Source organism: Somniosus microcephalus, chromosome 2 (genome assembly GCF_052327205.1).
Source record: "Somniosus microcephalus isolate GS21.2 chromosome 2, FLI_Smic_1.0, whole genome shotgun sequence".
Classification (NCBI taxonomy): domain Eukaryota; kingdom Metazoa; phylum Chordata; class Chondrichthyes; order Squaliformes; family Somniosidae; genus Somniosus; species Somniosus microcephalus.
The window spans coordinates 5,159,312-5,181,459 of NC_140988.1; the positions used below are offsets into that span (position 1 = coordinate 5,159,312).

A 22,148-nucleotide genomic window follows, 5' to 3' on the forward strand; every position below is an offset into this window, starting at 1 on the left:
GAGGAGAGGATTCTAGTGAGGAAATGAAGAGGAGTGGATTCTAGTGAGGAAATGAAGAGGAGTGGCTTCGAGTGAGGAAATGAAGAGGAGAGGATTCTAGTGAGGAAATGAAGAGGAGAGGATTCTAGTGAGGAAATGAAGAGGAGTGGATTCTAGTGAGGAAATGAAGAGCAGTGGATTCTACTGAGGAAATGAAGAGGAGTGGATTCTAGTGAGGAAATGAAGAGGAGAGGATTCTAGTGAGGAAATGAAGAGGAGTGGATTCTAGTGAGGAAATGAAGAGGAGTGGATTCTAGTGAGGAAATGAAGAGGAGTGGATTCTAGTGAGGAAATGAAGAGGAGAGCATTCTAGGGAGGAAATGAAGAGGAGAGGATTCTAGTGAGGAAATGAAGAGGAGAGGATTCTAGTGAGGAAATGAAGAGCAGTGGATTCTACTGAGGAAATGAAGAGGAGTGGATTCTAGTGAAGAAATGAAGAGGAGAGGATTCTAGTGAGGAACTGAAGAGGAGAGGATTCTAGTGAGGAAATGAAGAGCAGTGGATTCTACGGAGGAAATGAAGAGCCGTGGATTCCAGTGAAGAAATGAAGAGGAGAGGATTCTAGTGAGGAAATGAATAGGAGAGAATTCTAGTGAGGAAATGAAGAGGAGAGGATTCTAGTGCGGAAATGAAGAGGAGTGGATTCTAGTGAGGAAATGAAGAGCAGTGGATTCTACTGAGGAAATGAAGAGGAGTGGATTCTAGTGAGGAAATGAAGAGGAGAGGATTCTAGTGAGGAAATGAAGAGGAGTGGATTCTAGTGAGGAAATGAAGAGGAGAGGATTCTAGTGAGGAAATGAAGAGGAGAGGATTCTAGTGAGGAAATGAAGAGGAGTGGATTCTAGTGAGGAAATGAAGAGCAGTGGATTCTACTGAGGAAATGAAGAGGAGTGGATTCTAGTGAGGAAATGAAGACGAGAGGATTCCAGTGAGGAAATGAAGAGGAGTGGATTCTAGTGAGGGAGTGAAGAGGAGTGGATTCTAGTGAGGAAATGAAGAGGAGAGGATTCTAGTGAGGAAATGAAGAGGAGTGGATTCTAGTGAGGAAATGAAGAGGAGTGGCTTCTAGTGAGGAAATGAAGAGGAGAGGATTCTATTGAGGAAATGAAGAGGAGAGGATTCTAGTGAGGAAATGAAGAGGAGTGGATTCTAGTGAGGAAATGAAGAGGAGTGGATTCTAGTGAGGAAATGAAGAGGAGTGGCTTCTAGTGAGGAAATGAAGAGGAGCGGATTCTAGTGAGGAAATGAAGAGGAGTGGCTTCCAGTGAGGAAATGAAGAGGAGAGGATTCTAGTGAGGAAATGAAGAGGAGAGGATTCTAGTGAGGAAATGAAGAGGAGTGGATTCCAGTGAGGAAATGAAGAGGAGTGGATTCTAGTGAGGAAATGAAGAGGAGAGGATTCTAGTGAGGAAATGAAGAGGAGAGGATTCTAGTGAGGAAATGAAGAGGAGAGGATTCTAGTGAGGAAATGAAGAGCAGTGGATTCTACTGAGGAAATGAAGAGGAGTGGATTCTAGTGAAGAAATGAAGAGGAGAGGATTCTAGTGAGGAACTGAAGAGGAGAGGATTCTAGTGAGGAAATGAAGAGCAGTGGATTCTACTGAGCAAATGAAGAGCCGTGGATTTTAGTGAAGAAATGAAGAGGAGAGGATTCTAGTGAGGAAATGAAGAGGAGAGGATTCTCGTGAGGAAATGAAGAGGAGAGGATTCTAGTGAGGAAATGAAGAGGAGTGGATTCTAGTGAAGAAATGAAGAGGAGTGGATTCCAGTGAGGAAATGAAGAGGAGTAGATTCTAGTGAGGAAAAGAAGAGGAGTGGATTCTAGTGAAGAAATGAAGAGGAGTGGATTCTAGTGAGGAAATGAAGAGGAGTGGATTCTAGTGAGGAAATGAAGAGGAGTAGATTCTAGTGAGGAAATGAAGAGGAGAGGATTCTAGTGAGGAAATGAAGAGGAGTGGATTCTAGTGAGGAAATGAAGAGGAGTGGATTCTAGTGAGGAAATGAAGAGCAGTGGATTCTACTGAGGAAATGAAGAGGAGTGGATTCTAGTGAGGAAATGAAGAGGAGAGGATTCTAGTGAGGAAATGAAGAGGAGTGGATTCTAGTGAAGAAATGAAGAGGAGTGGATTCTAGTGAGGAAATGAAGTGGAGTAGATTCTAGTGAGGAAAAGAAGAGGAGTGGATTCTAGTGAAGAAATGAAGAGGAGTGGATTCTAGTGAGGAAATGAAGAGGAGTGGATTCTAGTGAGGAAATGAAGAGGAGTAGATTCTAGTGAGGAAATGAAGAGGAGAGGATTCTAGTGAGGAAATGAAGAGGAGTGGATTCTAGTGAGGAAATGAAGAGCCGTGGATTCTAGTGAGGAAATGAAGAGGAGAGGATTCTAGTGAGGAAATGAAGAGGAGTGGATTCTAGTGAGGAAATGAAGAGGAGAGGATTCTAGTGAAGAAATGAAGAGCAGTGGATTCTAGTGAGGAAATGAAGAGGAGTGGATTCTAGTGAGGAAATGAAGAGGAGTGGATTCTAGTGAGGAAACGAAGAGGAGTGGATTCTAGTGAGGAAATGAAGAGAAGAGGATTCTACTGAGGAAATGAAGAGAAGTGGATTCTAGTGAGGAAATGAAGAGGAGAGGATTCTAGTGAGGAAATGAAGAGGAGAGGATTCTAGTGAGGAAATGAAGAAGAGTGGATTCTAGTGAGGAAATGAAGAGCAGTGGAGTCTACTGAGGAAATGAAGAGGAGTGGATTCTACTGAGGAAATGAAGAGGAGAGGATTCTAGTGAGGAAATGAAGAGGAGTGGATTCTAGTGAGGAAATGAAGAGGAGTGGATTCTAGTGAGGAAATGAAGAGGAGTGGATTCTAGTGAGGAAATGAAGAGGAGAGGATTCTAGTGAGGAAATGAAGAGAAGAGGATTCTACTGAGGAAATGAAGAGGAGTGGATTCTAGTGAGGAAATGAAGAGGAGTGGATTCTAGTGAGGAAATGAAGAGGAGTGGATTCTAGTGAGGAAATGAAGAGGAGAGGATTCTAGTGAGGAAATGAAGAGAAGAGCATTCTACTGAGGAAATGAAGAGGAGAGGATTCTAGTGAGGAAATGAAGAGGAGAGGATTCTAGTGAGCAAATGAAGAGGAGAGGATTCTAGTGAAGAAATGAAGAGGAGTGGATTCTAGTGAGGAAATGAAGAGGAGTGGATTCTAGTGAGGAAATGAAGAGGAGTGGATTCTAGTGAGGAAATGAAGAGGAGTGGATTCTAGTGAGGAAATGAAGAGGAGTGGTTTCTAGTGAGGAAATGAAGAGGAGAGGATTCTAGTGAGGAAATGAAGAGGAGAGGCTTCTAGTGAGGAAATGAAGAGGAGTGGATTCTACTGAGGAAATGAAGAGGAGTGGATTCTAGTGAGGAAATGAAGAGGAGAGGATTCTAGTGAGGAAATGAAGAGGAGTGGATTCTAGTGAGGAAATGAAGAGGAGTGGATTCTAGTGAGGAAATGAAGAGGAGTGGATTCTAGTGAGGAAATGAAGAGGAGAGGATTCTAGTGAGGAAATGAAGAGGAGAGCATTCTAGTGAGGAAATGAAGAGGAGTGGATTCTAGTGAAGAAATGAAGAGGAGTGGATTCTAGTGAAGAAATGAAGAGGAGTGGATTCTAGTGAGGAACTGAAGAGGAGAGGATTCTAGTGAGGAAATGAAGAGCAGTGGATTCTACTGAGGAAATGAAGAGCCGTGGATTCTCGTGAAGAAATGAAGAGGAGAGGATTCTAGTGAGGAAATGAAGAGAGGATTCTAGTGAGGAAATGAAGAGGAGTGGATTCTAGTGAAGAAATAAAGAGGAGAGGATTCTAGTGAGGAAATGAAGAGAGGATTCTAGTGAGGAAATGAAGAGGAGTGGATTCTAGTGAGGAAATGAAGAGGAGTGGATTCTAGTGAGGAAATGAAGAGTAGTGGATTCTACTGAGGAAATGAAGAGGAGTGGATTCTAGTGAGGAAATGAAGAGGAGAGGATTCTAGTGAGGAAATGAAGAGGAGTGGATTCTAGTGAAGAAATGAAGAGGAGTGGATTCTAGTGAGGAAATGAAGAGGAGTGGATTCTAGTGAGGATATGAAGAGCCGGGGATTCTAGTGAGGAAATGAAGAGGAGAGGATTCTAGTGAGGAAATGAAGAGGAGTGGATTCTAGTGAGGAAATGAAGAGGAGTGGATTCTAGTGAGGAAATGAAGAGCCGTGGATTTTAGTGAAGAAATGAAGAGGAGAGGATTCTAGTGAGGAAATGAAGAGGAGAGGATTCTCGTGAGGAAATGAAGAGGAGAGGATTCTAGTGAGGAAATGAAGAGGAGAGGATTCTAGTGAGGAAATGAAGAGGAGTGGATTCTAGTGAAGAAATGAAGAGGAGTGGATTCCAGTGAGGAAATGAAGAGGAGTAGATTCTAGTGAGGAAAAGAAGAGGAGTGGATTCTCGTGAAGAAATGAAGAGGAGTGGATTCTAGTGAGGAAATGAAGAGGAGTGGATTCTAGTGAGGAAATGAAGAGGAGTAGATTCTAGTGAGGAAATGAAGAGGAGAGGATTCTCGTGAGGAAATGAAGAGGAGTGGATTCTAGTGAGGAAATGAAGAGGAGTGGATTCTAGTGAGGAAATGAAGAGCAGCGGATTCTACTGAGGAAATGAAGAGGAGTGGATTCTAGTGAGGAAATGAAGAGGAGAGGATTCTAGTGAGGAAATGAAGAGGAGTGGATTCTAGTGAAGAAATGAAGAGGAGTGGATTCTAGTGAGGAAATGAAGAGGAGTAGATTCTAGTGAGGAAAAGAAGAGGAGTGGATTCTAGTGAAGAAATGAAGAGGAGTGGAATCTAGTGAGGAAATGAAGAGGAGTGGATTCTAGTGAGGAAATGAAGAGGAGTAGATTCTAGTGAGGAAATGAAGAGGAGAGGATTCTAGTGAGGAAATGAAGAGGAGTGGATTCTAGTGACGAAATGAAGAGCCGTGGATTCTAGTGAGGAAATGAAGAGGAGAGGATTCTAGTGAGGAAATGAAGAGGAGTGGATTCTAGTGAGGAAATGAAGAGGAGAGGATTCTAGTGAAGAAATGAAGAGCAGTGGATTCTAGTGAGGAAATGAAGAGGAGTGGATTCTAGTGAGGAAATGAAGAGGAGAGGATTCTAGTGAGGAAATGAAGAGGAGTGGATTCTAGTGAGGAAACGAAGAGGAGTGGATTCTAGTGAGGAAATGAAGAGAAGAGGATTCTACTGAGGAAATGAAGAGAAGTGGATTCTAGTGAGGAAATGAAGAGGAGAGGATTCTAGTGAGGAAATGAAGAGGAGAGGATTCTAGTGAGGAAATGAAGAGGAGTGGATTCTAGTGAGGAAATGAAGAGCAGTGGAGTCTACTGAGGAAATGAAGAGGAGTGGATTCTAGTGAGGAAATGAAGAGGAGAGGATTCTAGTGAGGAAATGAAGAGGAGTGGATTCTAGTGAGGAAATGAAGAGGAGTGGATTCTAGTGAGGAAATGAAGAGGAGTGGATTCTAGTGAGGAAATGAAGAGGAGAGGATTCTAGTGAGGAAATGAAGAGAAGAGGATTCTACTGAGGAAATGAAGAGGAGTGGATTCTAGTGAGGAAATGAAGAGGAGTGGATTCTAGTGAGGAAATGAAGAGGAGTGGATTCTAGTGAGGAAATGAAGAGGAGAGGATTCTAGTGAGGAAATGAAGAGAAGAGCATTCTACTGAGGAAATGAAGAGGAGAGGATTCTAGTGAGGAAATGAAGAGGAGAGGATTCTAGTGAGCAAATGAAGAGGAGAGGATTCTAGTGAGGAAATGAAGAGGAGTGGATTCTAGTGAGGAAATGAAGAGGAGTGGATTCTAGTGAGGAAATGAAGAGGAGTGGATTCTAGTGAGGAAATGAAGAGGAGTGGATTCTAGTGAGGAAATGAAGCGGAGTGGCTTCTAGTGAGGAAATGAAGAGGAGAGGATTCTAGTGAGGAAATGAAGAGGAGTGGATTCTAGTGAGGAAATGAAGAGGAGTGGATTCTAGTGAGGAAATGAAGAGGAGTGGCTTCTAGTGAGGAAATGAAGAGGAGAGGATTCTAGTGAGGAAATGAAGAGGAGTGGCTTCTAGTGAGGAAATGAAGAGGAGTGGATTCTACTGAGGAAATGAAGAGGAGTGGATTCTAGTGAGGAAATGAAGAGGAGAGGATTCTAGTGAGGAAATGAAGAGGAGTGGATTCTAGTGAGGAAATGAAGAGGAGTGGATTCTAGTGAGGAAATGAAGAGGAGTGGATTCTAGTGAGGAAATGAAGAGGAGAGGATTCTAGTGAGGAAATGAAGAGGAGAGCATTCTAGTGAGGAAATGAAGAGGAGTGGATTCTAGTGAAGAAATGAAGAGGAGAGGATTCTAGTGAGGAAATGAAGAGGAGAGGATTCTAGTGAGGAAATGAAGAGGAGTGGATTCTAGTGAGGAAATGAAGAGGAGTGGATTCTAGTGAAGAAATGAAGAGGAGTGGATTCTAGTGAGGAAATGAGGAGGAGAGGATTCTAGTGAGGAAATGAAGAGGAGTGGATTCTAGTGAGGAAATGAAGAGGAGTGGATTCTAGTGAGGAAATGAAGAGGAGAGGATTCTAGTGAGGAAATGAAGAGGAGAGGATTCTAGTGAGGAAATGAAGAGGAGTGGATTCTAGTGAGGAAATGAAGAGCAGTGGATTCTACTGAGGAAATGAAGAGGAGTGGATTCTAGTGAGGAAATGAAGACGAGAGGATTCCAGTGAGGAAATGAAGAGGAGTGGATTCTAGTGAGGGAGTGAAGAGGAGTGGATTCTAGTGAGGAAATGAAGAGGAGAGGATTCTAGTGAGGAAATGAAGAGGAGTGGATTCTAGTGAGGAAATGAAGAGGAGTGGCTTCTAGTGAGGAAATGAAGAGGAGAGGATTCTATTGAGGAAATGAAGAGGAGAGGATTCTAGTGAGGAAATGAAGAGGAGTGGATTCTAGTGAGGAAATGAAGAGGAGTGGATTCTAGTGAGGAAATGAAGAGGAGTGGCTTCTAGTGAGGAAATGAAGAGGAGCGGATTCTAGTGAGGAAATGAAGAGGAGTGGCTTCCAGTGAGGAAATGAAGAGGAGAGGATTCTAGTGAGGAAATGAAGACGAGAGGATTCTAGTGAGGAAATGAAGAGGAGTGGATTCCAGTGAGGAAATGAAGAGGAGTGGATTCTAGTGAGGAAATGAAGAGGAGAGGATTCTAGTGAGGAAATGAAGAGGAGAGGATTCTAGTGAGGAAATGAAGAGGAGAGGATTCTAGTGAGGAAATGAAGAGCAGTGGATTCTACTGAGGAAATGAAGAGGAGTGGATTCTAGTGAAGAAATGAAGAGGAGAGGATTCTAGTGAGGAAATGAAGAGGAGAGGATTCTAGTGAGGAAATGAAGAGGAGTGGATTCCAGTGAGGAAATGAAGAGGAGTGGATTCTAGTGAGGAAATGAAGAGGAGAGGATTCTAGTGAGGAAATGAAGAGGAGAGGATTCTAGTGAGGAAATGAAGAGGAGAGGATTCTAGTGAGGAAATGAAGAGCAGTGGATTCTACTGAGGAAATGAAGAGGAGTGGATTCTAGTGAAGAAATGAAGAGGAGAGGATTCTAGTGAGGAACTGAAGAGGAGAGGATTCTAGTGAGGAAATGAAGAGCAGTGGATTCTAGTGAGGAAATGAAGAGGAGAGGATTCTAGTGAGGAAATGAAGAGGAGTGGATTCTAGTGAGGAAATGAAGAGGAGAGGATTCTAGTGAGGAAATGAAGAGGAGAGGATTCTAGTGAGGAAATGAAGAGGAGTGGATTCCAGTGAGGAAATGAAGAGGAGTGGATTCTAGTGAGGAAATGAAGAGGAGAGGATTCTAGTGAGGAAATGAAGAGGAGAGGATTCTAGTGAGGAAATGAAGAGGAGAGGATTCTAGTGAGGAAATGAAGAGCAGTGGATTCTACTGAGGAAATGAAGAGGAGAGGATTCTAGTGAGGAAATGAAGAGGAGTGGATTCTAGTGAGGAAATGAAGAGGAGTGGATTCTAGTGAGGAAACGAAGAGGAGTGGATTCTAGTGAGGAAATGAAGAGAAGAGGATTCTACTGAGGAAATGAAGAGAAGTGGATTCTAGTGAGGAAATGAAGAGGAGAGGATTCTAGTGAGGAAATGAAGAGGAGAGGATTCTAGTGAGGAAATGAAGAAGAGTGGATTCTAGTGAGGAAATGAAGAGCAGTGGAGTCTACTGAGGAAATGAAGAGGAGTGGATTCTACTGAGGAAATGAAGAGGAGAGGATTCTAGTGAGGAAATGAAGAGGAGTGGATTCTAGTGAGGAAATGAAGAGGAGTGGATTCTAGTGAGGAAATGAAGAGGAGTGGATTCTAGTGAGGAAATGAAGAGGAGAGGATTCTAGTGAGGAAATGAAGAGAAGAGGATTCTACTGAGGAAATGAAGAGGAGTGGATTCTAGTGAGGAAATGAAGAGGAGTGGATTCTAGTGAGGAAATGAAGAGGAGTGGATTCTAGTGAGGAAATGAAGAGGAGAGGATTCTAGTGAGGAAATGAAGAGAAGAGCATTCTACTGAGGAAATGAAGAGGAGAGGATTCTAGTGAGGAAATGAAGAGGAGAGGATTCTAGTGAGCAAATGAAGAGGAGAGGATTCTAGTGAAGAAATGAAGAGGAGTGGATTCTAGTGAGGAAATGAAGAGGAGTGGATTCTAGTGAGGAAATGAAGAGGAGTGGATTCTAGTGAGGAAATGAAGAGGAGTGGATTCTAGTGAGGAAATGAAGAGGAGTGGTTTCTAGTGAGGAAATGAAGAGGAGAGGATTCTAGTGAGGAAATGAAGAGGAGAGGCTTCTAGTGAGGAAATGAAGAGGAGAGGATTCTAGTGAGGAAATGAAGAGGAGTGGATTCTAGTGAGGAAATGAAGAGGAGTGGATTCTAGTGAGGAAATGAAGAGGAGTGGATTCTAGTGAGGAAATGAAGAGGAGAGGATTCTAGTGAGGAAATGAAGAGGAGAGCATTCTAGTGAGGAAATGAAGAGGAGTGGATTCTAGTGAAGAAATGAAGAGGAGTGGATTCTAGTGAAGAAATGAAGAGGAGTGGATTCTAGTGAGGAACTGAAGAGGAGAGGATTCTAGTGAGGAAATGAAGAGCAGTGGATTCTACTGAGGAAATGAAGAGCCGTGGATTCTCGTGAAGAAATGAAGAGGAGAGGATTCTAGTGAGGAAATGAAGAGAGGATTCTAGTGAGGAAATGAAGAGGAGTGGATTCTAGTGAAGAAATAAAGAGGAGAGGATTCTAGTGAGGAAATGAAGAGAGGATTCTAGTGAGGAAATGAAGAGGAGTGGATTCTCGTGAGGAAATGAAGAGGAGTGGATTCTAGTGAGGAAATGAAGAGTAGTGGATTCTACTGAGGAAATGAAGAGGAGTGGATTCTAGTGAGGAAATGAAGAGGAGAGGATTCTAGTGAGGAAATGAAGAGGAGTGGATTCTAGTGAAGAAATGAAGAGGAGTGGATTCTAGTGAGGAAATGAAGAGGAGTGGATTCTAGTGAGGATATGAAGAGCCGGGGATTCTAGTGAGGAAATGAAGAGGAGAGGATTCTAGTGAGGAAATGAAGAGGAGTGGATTCTAGTGAGGAAATGAAGAGGAGTGGATTCTAGTGAGGAAATGAAGAGCCGTGGATTTTAGTGAAGAAATGAAGAGGAGAGGATTCTAGTGAGGAAATGAAGAGGAGAGGATTCTCGTGAGGAAATGAAGAGGAGAGGATTCTAGTGAGGAAATGAAGAGGAGAGGATTCTAGTGAGGAAATGAAGAGGAGTGGATTCTAGTGAAGAAATGAAGAGGAGTGGATTCCAGTGAGGAAATGAAGAGGAGTAGATTCTAGTGAGGAAAAGAAGAGGAGTGGATTCTCGTGAAGAAATGAAGAGGAGTGGATTCTAGTGAGGAAATGAAGAGGAGTGGATTCTAGTGAGGAAATGAAGAGGAGTAGATTCTAGTGAGGAAATGAAGAGGAGAGGATTCTCGTGAGGAAATGAAGAGGAGTGGATTCTAGTGAGGAAATGAAGAGGAGTGGATTCTAGTGAGGAAATGAAGAGCAGCGGATTCTACTGAGGAAATGAAGAGGAGTGGATTCTAGTGAGGAAATGAAGAGGAGAGGATTCTAGTGAGGAAATGAAGAGGAGTGGATTCTAGTGAAGAAATGAAGAGGAGTGGATTCTAGTGAGGAAATGAAGAGGAGTAGATTCTAGTGAGGAAAAGAAGAGGAGTGGATTCTAGTGAAGAAATGAAGAGGAGTGGAATCTAGTGAGGAAATGAAGAGGAGTGGATTCTAGTGAGGAAATGAAGAGGAGTAGATTCTAGTGAGGAAATGAAGAGGAGAGGATTCTAGTGAGGAAATGAAGAGGAGTGGATTCTAGTGACGAAATGAAGAGCCGTGGATTCTAGTGAGGAAATGAAGAGGAGAGGATTCTAGTGAGGAAATGAAGAGGAGTGGATTCTAGTGAGGAAATGAAGAGGAGAGGATTCTAGTGAAGAAATGAAGAGCAGTGGATTCTAGTGAGGAAATGAAGAGGAGTGGATTCTAGTGAGGAAATGAAGAGGAGAGGATTCTAGTGAGGAAATGAAGAGGAGTGGATTCTAGTGAGGAAACGAAGAGGAGTGGATTCTAGTGAGGAAATGAAGAGAAGAGGATTCTACTGAGGAAATGAAGAGAAGTGGATTCTAGTGAGGAAATGAAGAGGAGAGGATTCTAGTGAGGAAATGAAGAGGAGAGGATTCTAGTGAGGAAATGAAGAGGAGTGGATTCTAGTGAGGAAATGAAGAGCAGTGGAGTCTACTGAGGAAATGAAGAGGAGTGGATTCTAGTGAGGAAATGAAGAGGAGAGGATTCTAGTGAGGAAATGAAGAGGAGTGGATTCTAGTGAGGAAATGAAGAGGAGTGGATTCTAGTGAGGAAATGAAGAGGAGTGGATTCTAGTGAGGAAATGAAGAGGAGAGGATTCTAGTGAGGAAATGAAGAGAAGAGGATTCTACTGAGGAAATGAAGAGGAGTGGATTCTAGTGAGGAAATGAAGAGGAGTGGATTCTAGTGAGGAAATGAAGAGGAGTGGATTCTAGTGAGGAAATGAAGAGGAGAGGATTCTAGTGAGGAAATGAAGAGAAGAGCATTCTACTGAGGAAATGAAGAGGAGAGGATTCTAGTGAGGAAATGAAGAGGAGAGGATTCTAGTGAGCAAATGAAGAGGAGAGGATTCTAGTGAGGAAATGAAGAGGAGTGGATTCTAGTGAGGAAATGAAGAGGAGTGGATTCTAGTGAGGAAATGAAGAGGAGTGGATTCTAGTGAGGAAATGAAGAGGAGTGGATTCTAGTGAGGAAATGAAGCGGAGTGGCTTCTAGTGAGGAAATGAAGAGGAGAGGATTCTAGTGAGGAAATGAAGAGGAGTGGATTCTAGTGAGGAAATGAAGAGGAGTGGATTCTAGTGAGGAAATGAAGAGGAGTGGCTTCTAGTGAGGAAATGAAGAGGAGAGGATTCTAGTGAGGAAATGAAGAGGAGTGGCTTCTAGTGAGGAAATGAAGAGGAGTGGATTCTACTGAGGAAATGAAGAGGAGTGGATTCTAGTGAGGAAATGAAGAGGAGAGGATTCTAGTGAGGAAATGAAGAGGAGTGGATTCTAGTGAGGAAATGAAGAGGAGTGGATTCTAGTGAGGAAATGAAGAGGAGTGGATTCTAGTGAGGAAATGAAGAGGAGAGGATTCTAGTGAGGAAATGAAGAGGAGAGCATTCTAGTGAGGAAATGAAGAGGAGTGGATTCTAGTGAAGAAATGAAGAGGAGTGGATTCTAGTGAAGAAATGAAGAGGAGTGGATTCTAGTGAGGAACTGAAGAGGAGAGGATTCTAGTGAGGAAATGAAGAGCAGTGGATTCTACTGAGGAAATGAAGAGCCGTGGATTCTCGTGAAGAAATGAAGAGGAGAGGATTCTAGTGAGGAAATGAAGAGAGGATTCTAGTGAGGAAATGAAGAGGAGTGGATTCTAGTGAAGAAATAAAGAGGAGAGGATTCTAGTGAGGAAATGAAGAGAGGATTCTAGTGAGGAAATGAAGAGGAGTGGATTCTAGTGAGGAAATGAAGAGGAGTGGATTCTAGTGAGGAAATGAAGAGCAGTGGATTCTACTGAGGAAATGAAGAGGAGTGGATTCTAGTGAGGAAATGAAGAGGAGAGGATTCTAGTGAGGAAATGAAGAGGAGTGGATTCTAGTGAAGAAATGAAGAGGAGTGGATTCTAGTGAGGAAATGAAGAGGAGTGGATTCTAGTGAGGAAATGAAGAGCCAGGGATTCTAGTGAGGAAATGAAGAGGAGAGGATTCTAGTGAGGAAATGAAGAGGAGTGGATTCTAGTGAGGAAATGAAGAGGAGTGGATTCTAGTGAGGAAATGAAGAGCCGTGGATTCTAGTGAGGAAATGAAGAGGAGAGGATTCTAGTGAGGAAATGAAGAGGAGAGGATTCTAGTGAGGAAATGAAGAGGAGTGGATTCTAGTGAGGAAATGAAGAGGAGTGGATTCTAGTGAGGAAATGAAGAGGAGAGGATTCTAGTGAGGAAATGAAGAGGAGAGGATTGTAGTGAGGAAATGAAGAGGAGAGGATTCTAGTGAGGAAATGAAGAGGAGAGGTTTCTAGTGAAGAAATGAAGAGGAGTGGATTCTAGTGAGGAAATGAAGAGGAGTGGATTCTAGTGAGGAAATGAAGAGGAGAGGATTCTAGTGAGGAAATGAAGAGGAGTGGATTCTAGTGAGGAAATGAAGAGGAGAGGATTCTAGTGAGAAAATGAAGAGGAGTGGATTCTAGTGAAGAACTGAAGAGGAGTGGACTGTACTCACTCACCTGCACTCAAACTGTTTGCGGATTGCTCAGTAGTCATGGTGATGTCCTGGGTTGAGGGGGCTGCTGTTTTTAATGCCTGTCCTGACGTTGTTGAACTCGGCTTGTGTGACGCTGGTGGTGCTACTGTTGACCGCGAAGACAAAGAGGTCGCGACAGCAGCAGTTGTTCTTGTCTTTCCATTTGTGGTGGAAGTGATTGTTGATGCAGTGGTGCTGCCTTCCGTCAGAGCTACAGTGGAAGTTGCACTGGGTGCACTTGGAACATCTGTTGACTGGTTTACAGTGGTAGATGTCTGTGGTATACTTGTAATACCTGTCGACTGGGCAGTGTTTGAAGTGGACTGTGGTGTACTGGTATTACCTGTGGACTGGGCTGTGGTTGACGTGGTCTGTGGTGTACTGGTATTACCTGTGGACTGGGCTGTGGTTGACGTGGTCTGTGGTGTACTGGTATTACCTGTGGACTGGGCTGTGGTTGACGTGGTCTGTGGTGTACTGGTATTACCTGTGGACTGGGCTGTGGTTGACGTGGTCTGTGGTGTACTGGTATTACCTGTGGACTGGGCTGTGGTTGACGTGGTCTGTGGTGTACTGGTATTACCTGTGGACTGGGCTGTGGTTGACGTGGTCTGTGGTGTACTGGTATTACCTGTGGACTGGGCTGTGGTTGACGTGGTCTGTGGTGTACTGGTATTACCTGTGGGCTGGGCTGTGGTTGACGTGGTCTGTGGTGTACTTGTAATACCTGTCGACTGGTCTGTGGTTGACGTGGGCTGTGGTGTACTGGTATCACCTGTGGACTGGCCTAAAGTTGAAGGTGACTGCGATGTATTTGTAACATCTGTTGATTGGCTTGCAGATGCAGTCAGTTGCAGTGCACCTGTATTAGGTTTTGTAGGTTCATCTGTGCCACTTAAGTTGGTTGTCACCGGTGAGGATCCATCAGTGGAGCTTGAGACTGTCGTTCTTGTAGTGCTCTCTGAGACAGGAGAATTAGATTTGGTGCTTGTAGATGTAGTGGCTGCAGGATTGCTTGTTGCGGCTTTGGTTGGCTCTTTGGTGCTTGGTATTGTGCTGGTTGTGGATGAAGTTTGGGTGGTAGATTTAATAGTGGTCAACAGACTTTCTTCTGAAGTTTTAGCGAGCAATGTTACTGTTGTACTTTCTCCAGCTGAAATTATAACACTTAATTCTGCAAATGAAAACAAAATAAAGTTGTTGAACAGAAAAAGCTTGGAAAACAATCTGTCATCCTTGGAGAGGGTGCAGAGGAGATTCACCAGAACGGTACCAGGGGTGAGGGACCTCAGTGACGTGGAGAGACTGGAGAAGCTGGGGTTGTTCTCCTTAGAGCAGAGAAGGTTAAGGGGAGATTTAATAGAAGTGTTCAAAATTATGAGGACTTTTGATAGAGTAAATAAGGAGAAACTGTTTCCAGTGGCAGAGAACCAGGGGGGAGATGAGAAGTTTTTTTTTACGCAGCGAGTTGTTGTGATCTGGAACGCGCTGCCTGAAAGGGCGGTGGAAGCAGATTCAACAGTGACTTTCAAAAGGGAATTGGATAAATACTTGAAAGGGGGAAACATTTGTAGGGCTCTGGGGAAAGAGCAGGGGGAGTGGCCCTTTCAAAGAGCCGGCACAGGCACGGTGGGCCAAATGGCCTCCTTGAGTTATATGATTCTATCATTAATGTAGCTCCCGTGTGTAAGGCATACTTTGACGTGCAGGAAAAGCTAACAATGAATGAATACGGCACACGGACCCTGGGGTGACTCAAGGGCCGTGTATATAAAGTTTCAATTCAATGCTTCCATATTCCACACATGTATCTCAAATTGTGCATACTCACAGGTCGAAGCATTCCTACTTAGGATTCATCCACCAGTGAGACAACAGCACAAGGAACAGCCCTTTCCAAGCCTCCAGACACACAAAATTCAAACAGGGCAAATCAGTGAATAAGAAGTTTAGGCGTAATTAGCACCGAGCTGCCTGGGCTTTGCGCGTTAGCTTGTCCGCGACTCAGCAAGCCACAGATAAGACACTCGTTAGGCTGCAACTATCTGCAAGCTGAATCTCTGAAGCAAGCAATTAAAAAGCTATCACAATGTTCAATACACCAATAACGTTAAATCAAATTCACTAATTTTATCGCAGTGTCTCTTCACCTGGATAGCTAAGCAGAATTCACGCTCCTTCCAAATTTATCAAACTTATTTATCAACTTAAAATACAAAACTCACTCATATTTCATTGCACCAATGCGTTTGTGAGGAGCCCTTAGTTTTTGCTATCTATCTAGCAATAGTGCCCACACGTTACCGGAACTGGGTATTCACGTCTTTCACACATGTACTTTCACAACAGCTCTCCAAAGGCATCTTATCTTTGCATAATGATACAAAATAAAGAACCCTCCACCCTTCCCCACATCAGGGGGTCATCTTACGTACGAACATACGAATTCGGAGCAGGAGTCGGCCATTCAATAAGATCGTGGCTGATCTGATTACTCCACATTCCCGCCCGATCACCTGATAACCTTTCACCCCCTTGCTTATCAAGAATCTATCTATCTCTGCCTAAAAATATTCAAAGACTCTGCTTCCACCGCCCTCCAATCTTACTTGACTTAGACAAAATGTCTTGAACAAACACATGTTGGGGCAAGGTTTGACACAAATCACTTCGCTTCATTATTTCACAGCAAGTAAGCATAAAGAGTGTTAGATCCGTGTATCTTAATGTTGTGTCCTTCAATAATCAGACAAAAGACTGCAGGGAACGATCAACAGGTGTTTACTGAATGAGGGTTCAAACTGCAACTGACTGTACAGATCACTACTCAGGGTTTATATACAGGTGTGGTCACTGCCGGTACTACAGGATACAGGAGCTGTAAAAAGTAGTTCTCCCCCTTAAAGGTACATACATTACAATTCCTCCCCTTTTAGATTAACAGTACCATAACACTCATTTAACAATTAAATATCAAACTAATTACAATTAACACTTTTAACATGCAACATTAACTGAAAATAGTCTATTTATAAATTCAGTCTTTGGGGAGGCTTCCTGATTCTTTCTGGATAACGCCTTTCCCGAGTGTCTCGCTCTTGGTGCGGAGGCGATTCTAACACCCTGTCGTCAGTTGATTCATCAGCTTCCAATGCTATTGTTTCTGAGGTAGATGCGACCTGTACGTCGGGTTCCTCACCAGGTATGTATGGCCGAGACATGGGGTTGACTCGTTCCTGTGACTCTAGGATCTGGTCAGCATGGCGTCTCACAATGTTCTCCCCAACATCCACTGTGTACATTAGTGGCCCCTGCCGTGTGCATATCGTTCCTGGTTGCCATTTCTCTGTTCGGTAGTCGCGGGCCAAGACTGGTTGCCCTACATTGAAGCTCCTTGTCGGCTTCTCATTGATGTGCTGGAATTGCTTATTCTCAACATCTCTTCGTACATTTGGTCTGAGCAAATCCAGACGCGATCTCAACCTTCGGTTAAAGAACATCATGGCCGGGGCCTGGTTGGTGACTGCATGTGTCGCATTTCTGTAGGCTAACAGGAAATTGTCCACCTTATGCTGCAGTGGAATGTCGTCATCGCACATGGCCATTACTGCTTTTTTAAAGGTTTGTACGAACCTCTCAGCCAATCCATTTGTGGCTGGATGATACGGGGCGGATGTGTAATGCCTTACCCCATTCCTTTTCATAAATCTTCGAAACTCTTCGGACACAAACTGTGGTCCGTTATCAGAGTAAATCTGCTCTGGCAAGCCGTTCCTGGCAAAAATGGTCCGTAGGACTGCAATAGTTTTCTCCGTGGTGGTGGAGGACATTTTGATCACCTCAGGCCATTTCGAGTGCGCATCCACGGCTATTAAAAACATTGAGTCCATGAATGGACCAGCAAAATCAATATGCACCCGTTGCCATGGAGATGAGGGCCACTCCCATGGGTGTAGAGGGGCATGTGGTGGTGCATTTTGGACCTTCTGGCATCCTGAGCAGCTCTTTGTCAGGTACTCGATTTGCTGATCGATCCCCGGCCACCACACATAAGCCCTAGCAAGGCTTTTCATTTTCACCCCTCCCAGATGACCTTCGCGAAGCTCATTGAGCACTCTCTCCCTTAACTTGGGTGGAATTACCACTCGGGATCCACACATCAAGGTCCCCTGGCATACTGACAGCTGTTCTCTTCTGGATGAGAATGCTGGCAACAGTGAGTCGCCATGTGCTGGCCATCCCTTCACCGTCAAATCATATACCCGAGACAGTGTCGGGTCATTTCGGGTCTCCTTCTCTATACCAGCATTAGTTACTGGCAAGCATTCAATTATAGTCGAATGAAATATTTCGACAGGATCCACTGCTGGTGCTTCCTCCGCAGTAGGCAGTGGCAGGCGTGATAGCCCATCAGTGTTTCCATGCTGTTTCGTGCCCTTATACTCGATATCATATTGGTGCGCCCCTAGAAAAAGGGACCATCTTTGTAGCCGTTGCGCAGTCATCACCGGAACGCCCTTCTTTGGATTAAAGATGGAGACAAGTGGTTGGTGGTCAGTCAGCAAGGTGAACTTCTGCCCGTGCAGATAGTGATTGAACTTTTTCACTCCCCACACTAGGCGGAGGGCCTCCCTGTCAATCTGGGCGTAGTTACGCTCGGCTGAGGTTAGTGACCGAGACGCAAAGGCTACTGGCCTCTCCGAGCCGTCTGGGAATTTGTGCGACAGCACCGCTCCAATGCCATAGGGTGATGCATCACACGCCAACCGAATTGGTAGTGCTGGGTTGAAATGAGCCAACACCTCTTTTGATGTGATCAATGCTTTGCTCTTCTGGAAAGCTCATTTACATTCGTCACTCCACTTCCATGGTACCCCTGTTTGCAGTAGGGTGTTCAGTGGGTGTAGTACGGTAGACAAATTCGGCAAGAACTTATGGTAGTAGTTCACCAGCCCGAGGAACGACCTCAGTTGTGACACATTTTCCGGTGCTGGAGCCTTGACTACTGCCTCAATCTTTTCAGGGGACTTATGTAACCCCTCTTTATCAATAACATGGCCAGAATACGAGATTTGCTTCTGGAAAAACTCACATTTGTGGCGATTAGCTCGGAGCCCATATTCCTTCAATCTAGTGAGCACCTGCTCCAGGTTGGCGAGGTGATCACTGTCATTTTTGCCTGTGACCAGGATGTCGTCCAAATAACACTGGGTCCCTGGAATCCCTTGCAGGACTTGTTGCATTGCCCTTTGCCAAATAGCCGGAGCTGATGCTACCCCGAATACCAGCCGGTTGTATTGGTAGAGACCTTTATGAGTGTTGATCGTGAGGTACTGTTTCGAGGCTTCTTCTACCTCCATTTGCAGGTTCACCTGGGCCAGATCGATCTTAGTGAAGCGTTTCCCTCCAGATAGCGAGGCGAAAATATCTTCAATCCGCGGAAGCGGATATTGTACCGTGTGAAGGACTGGGTTCACTGTCACCTTAAAGTCCCCACAGATGCGAACCTTCTTTGGTTCCCCAGGCGTATTACTCAACGACCTCTTCATTACAGGAACGATGGGTGTAGCCCACTCGCTCCAGTCCACTTTGGACAGTACTCATTAACGTTCCAAACCTTCCAGCTCTGCTTCGACGGCTGGGCGGATCGCATAAGGTACCGGTCTGGCCTTAAAAAACTTTGGGCTTGCATTTTCCTCTATTTTGATCGTCGCTGTTATGCCTTTTAGTGTTCCGAGTCCCTGCTAGAACACTTCTTGTGCGTCAGTTAGCATTTTTGACAGTCGTCCAGGTGTGACGTCGTCATCCTTTTTGGCATCTACAGTCAGTGCTTGTATGGAATGCCAATCTAGCTGTATCTTCCGGATGCATTCACATCCTAGTAGTGGTGGTCCTCCATCTGGCAATACATATAGGTCCATTTTTGGTGTTTCCTTGCCGTTATATATAACGTTCACCCTTATTTTTCCTTTGGGGTAGACTTTTTGCCCCGTGTACGTCTTCAAGACAATCTTTGTATCTCTCAAGGGTATATGTGAGAATAGCCGCTTGTAGTCCCTTCGGTTTATGACTGTTAGGGCTGATCCTATGTCCAATTCCATTTTCACTTGGACTCCTGCTATCTTGAGCGTGACCCAGATAGCTTGGTGATCCTCCGTTTTGATCACATTATGTAGTTTCAGACAACCCAGCTCCTTGCTTCCGGAGTCTGTATCACTCTTCTGTTCGTCTGAACTACTCTCTGTCACCTTATGTACCTTCTTGTACTTCTCCTGTGGAGATTTCTTGCTGCTGGTTTTCTTTCCCGACCTGCAGACTCTTGCTATGTGTCCTACTTTTCCACACTGTCTGCACACTTTGTCCTTGAACCAGCAATCATTATGGTCGTGTGTTGTTCTGCCGCAGCGATAGCACTTCACTGTTCCGTATGACATTTCATTTGTGCCATATTCTTGCGGTCTCCGTTGTATCTCTGCAGCGCCCCGTGCGGCTGCTTCGTGTGATACTGCAATGCTGAAAGCCTTGTCCAGCGTAAGATCCTTTTCTGATAGAAGCCGTTTCTGGGTTCCTTCACTTTGAAGCCCACACACAAACTTGTCCCTTAAAGTATCTGCTAGTCCTGTTCCAAACTGGCAGTGTTTCGATAGCTTGCACAGTTCCGTTAAACACTCAGCATTACTTTCATCTTTATGCTGGTTCCTTTTGTGAAACTTAAATCTTTCTGCTATCAGCAGCGGTGTGGGGTTTAATTGGTTCTGTAGGATTGACACTATGTTTTCAAAATCCTTTTCTACTGGCTTCTCTGGGGTTACTAGGTTTCGTAGTAAGCCATACGTTTTTGCACCCATTGAATTCAACAATACCAGCGCTTTCTTGTCATCTGGCACTTCATTCGCCTTGCAGTATACTTCTATGCGTTCGACATATGTCGTCCAATCTTCGACTTCATTGTCGAACGCTGTGATACTGCCACTCTTCGGCATTTTTGGGTGTGGCTAGACTGGCTTAAAATGGCGTCTCCCGCGCTTTCCTTTCTTCCCTGCTGCGGCTTAAAATGGCGTCTCCCGTGCTTTCCTTTCTTCCCCGCTGTGGCTTAAAATGGCGTCTCCCGCGCTGCTGCCAACGCTGCTCTCGGTGGTCCTCGTGGCAAATGGCGACACCCTGTGGGTTTCGTGCGCTGCTCCTGCGCTGCTGCCAATGCCGCTCTCTGCGGTCCTCATGGCAATGGCAGTGCCTCGCGTTTTCCTGCGTGCCTCTCTCCCCCATTGACGCCGCTCGGTCCTGAACACTGGCTGCGCTCTGCTCTCTCTCGCCTCTCTCCCCCGTTGACGCTGCTCGGCCCTTGAACACCGGCTGCGCCCTGTGCGCTCTGCCCTCTCTCGCTCCCCCGTCGACGCTGCTCGGCCTTTTTCTGTGCCGCTCGGTCGGCTCTAGCCACCGCTGTCCGGGAAGGGTCTGCGCAGTACCTGTTGCCAGCCCGTTTCGCTGGACCACCGTGACTGGAAAGCCAAGCCTGGCTCTCGACAGCCTCCCCTGCGATGCCCGTGCTTCTGGACTCGACCTCCTTCCACTGTTCTCCAGGAGCGAATCCCTGGGAGGTGATGCAGAGTTGCAGGTAGGTTCGAATCTTTGTCGTCGCCAATGTTAGATCCGGGTATCTTAATGTTGTTTCCTTCAATAATCAGACAAAAGACTGCAGGGAACGATCAACAGGTGTTTACTGAATGAGGGTTCAAACTGCAACTGACTGTACAGATCACTACTCAGGGTTTATATACAGGTGTAGTCACTGCCGGTACTACAGGATACAGGAGCTGTAAAAAGTAGTTCGCCCCCTTAAAGGTACATACATTACAAAGAGAAATCGTGATGATCAGTCACTTAGTTCGGTCAGTATGTTACCGAGGCTCCAAGGGTTAAATTATGAGGAGCGATTACATAAACAAGGCTTGTATTCCCTGGAATAAAGAAGGTTAAGGGGTGATTTGATTGAGACTTTAGGATTTTGAAAGGAATCGATAGGGTGGATAGAGAGAAACCTTTTTCCGCTGGTGGGGTGTCTGGGACAAGCGGGCATCACCTTAAAATCAGAGCCAGGCCATTCGGGAGAGAAGTTTGGAAACACTTCTTCACACAAAGGGTGGTGGAAGTGTGGAACCCTCTCCCACACAAAGCAGTAGATGGAAACTCAATTAATAATTTTAAATCTGAGATCGATAGATTCTCGCTAGACAAGGGTATTAAGGGATATGGAGCAAAGGCAGGTGGATGGAGTTAAGATACAGATCAGCCAATATCCAATTGAATGGCAGAATAGCTTTGAGGGGGCTGAATGGCCTCCTCCTGTTCCTATATTCCTAATACATCTTATCTTTGCATAATTATATAAAATAAAGAACACTCCACCCTTCCCCACATCAGGGGGATCATCTTACATGACTTTAACAAAATGTCTTCTAACCGTTCCTCCATCCTTTCTGACTTTCTAAGTCTGCCTAAAGCAGTCGGGGCTCTCTGGTTAAAAATTGTGCATTTCCTTTACAACACAATGGATGTGAGTGTTCCTTGATTACCTAGACGAGCTAATAAATTGTTTCTTGTTTAGTCAGCCATGGCTCAGTGGGCAGCACTCTCACCTCTGGGTCAGAAGGTTGTGGGTTCAAGTCCCCACTCCAGAGACTTGAGCACAAAAATCTAGGCTGAGACTCCCAGTGCAGTGCTGAGGGAGCGCCGCACTGTCGGAGGGGCAGTACTGAGGGAGCGCCGCATTGTCGGAGGGGCAGTACTGAGGGAGCACTGCACTGTCGGAGGGGCAGTACTGAGGGAGCGCCGCACTGTCGGAGGGGCAGTACTGAGGGAGCGCCGCATTGTCGGAGGGGCAGTACTGAGGGAGCACTGCACTGTCGGAGGGGCAGTACTGAGGGAGTGCTGTACTGTCGGAGGGGCAGTACTGAGGGTGTGCCGCACTGTTGGAGGGGCAGTACTGAGGAAGTGCTGCACTGTCGGAAGGGCAGTACTGAGGGAGCGCCGCACTGTCGGAGGGGCAGTACTGAGGGAGCGCCGCACTGTCTGAGGGGCAGTACTGAGGGAGCGCCGCACTGTCGGAGGGGCAGTACTGAGGGAGCGCCGCACTGTCGGAGGTGCCGTCTTTCAGATGAGACGTTAAACTGAGGCCCCGTCTGCTCTCTCAGGTGGACGTAAAAGATCCCATGGCACT

The 22,148-nt window shown here is 45.2% G+C and overlaps 1 protein-coding gene across 1 annotated transcript in view; it reads right to left on the bottom strand.

The window, feature by feature from the left end:
* Positions 1-22,148, bottom strand: part of LOC147122506 (uncharacterized) — a 57,719-nt gene that overhangs the window by 21,803 nt on the left and 13,768 nt on the right. The window contains exon 2 of the mRNA XM_086006022.1: positions 12,915-14,105. Within this exon, the coding sequence (XP_085862148.1) occupies positions 12,915-14,105 (1,191 nt within the window). The remainder of the gene's footprint in view (positions 1-12,914; positions 14,106-22,148) is intronic.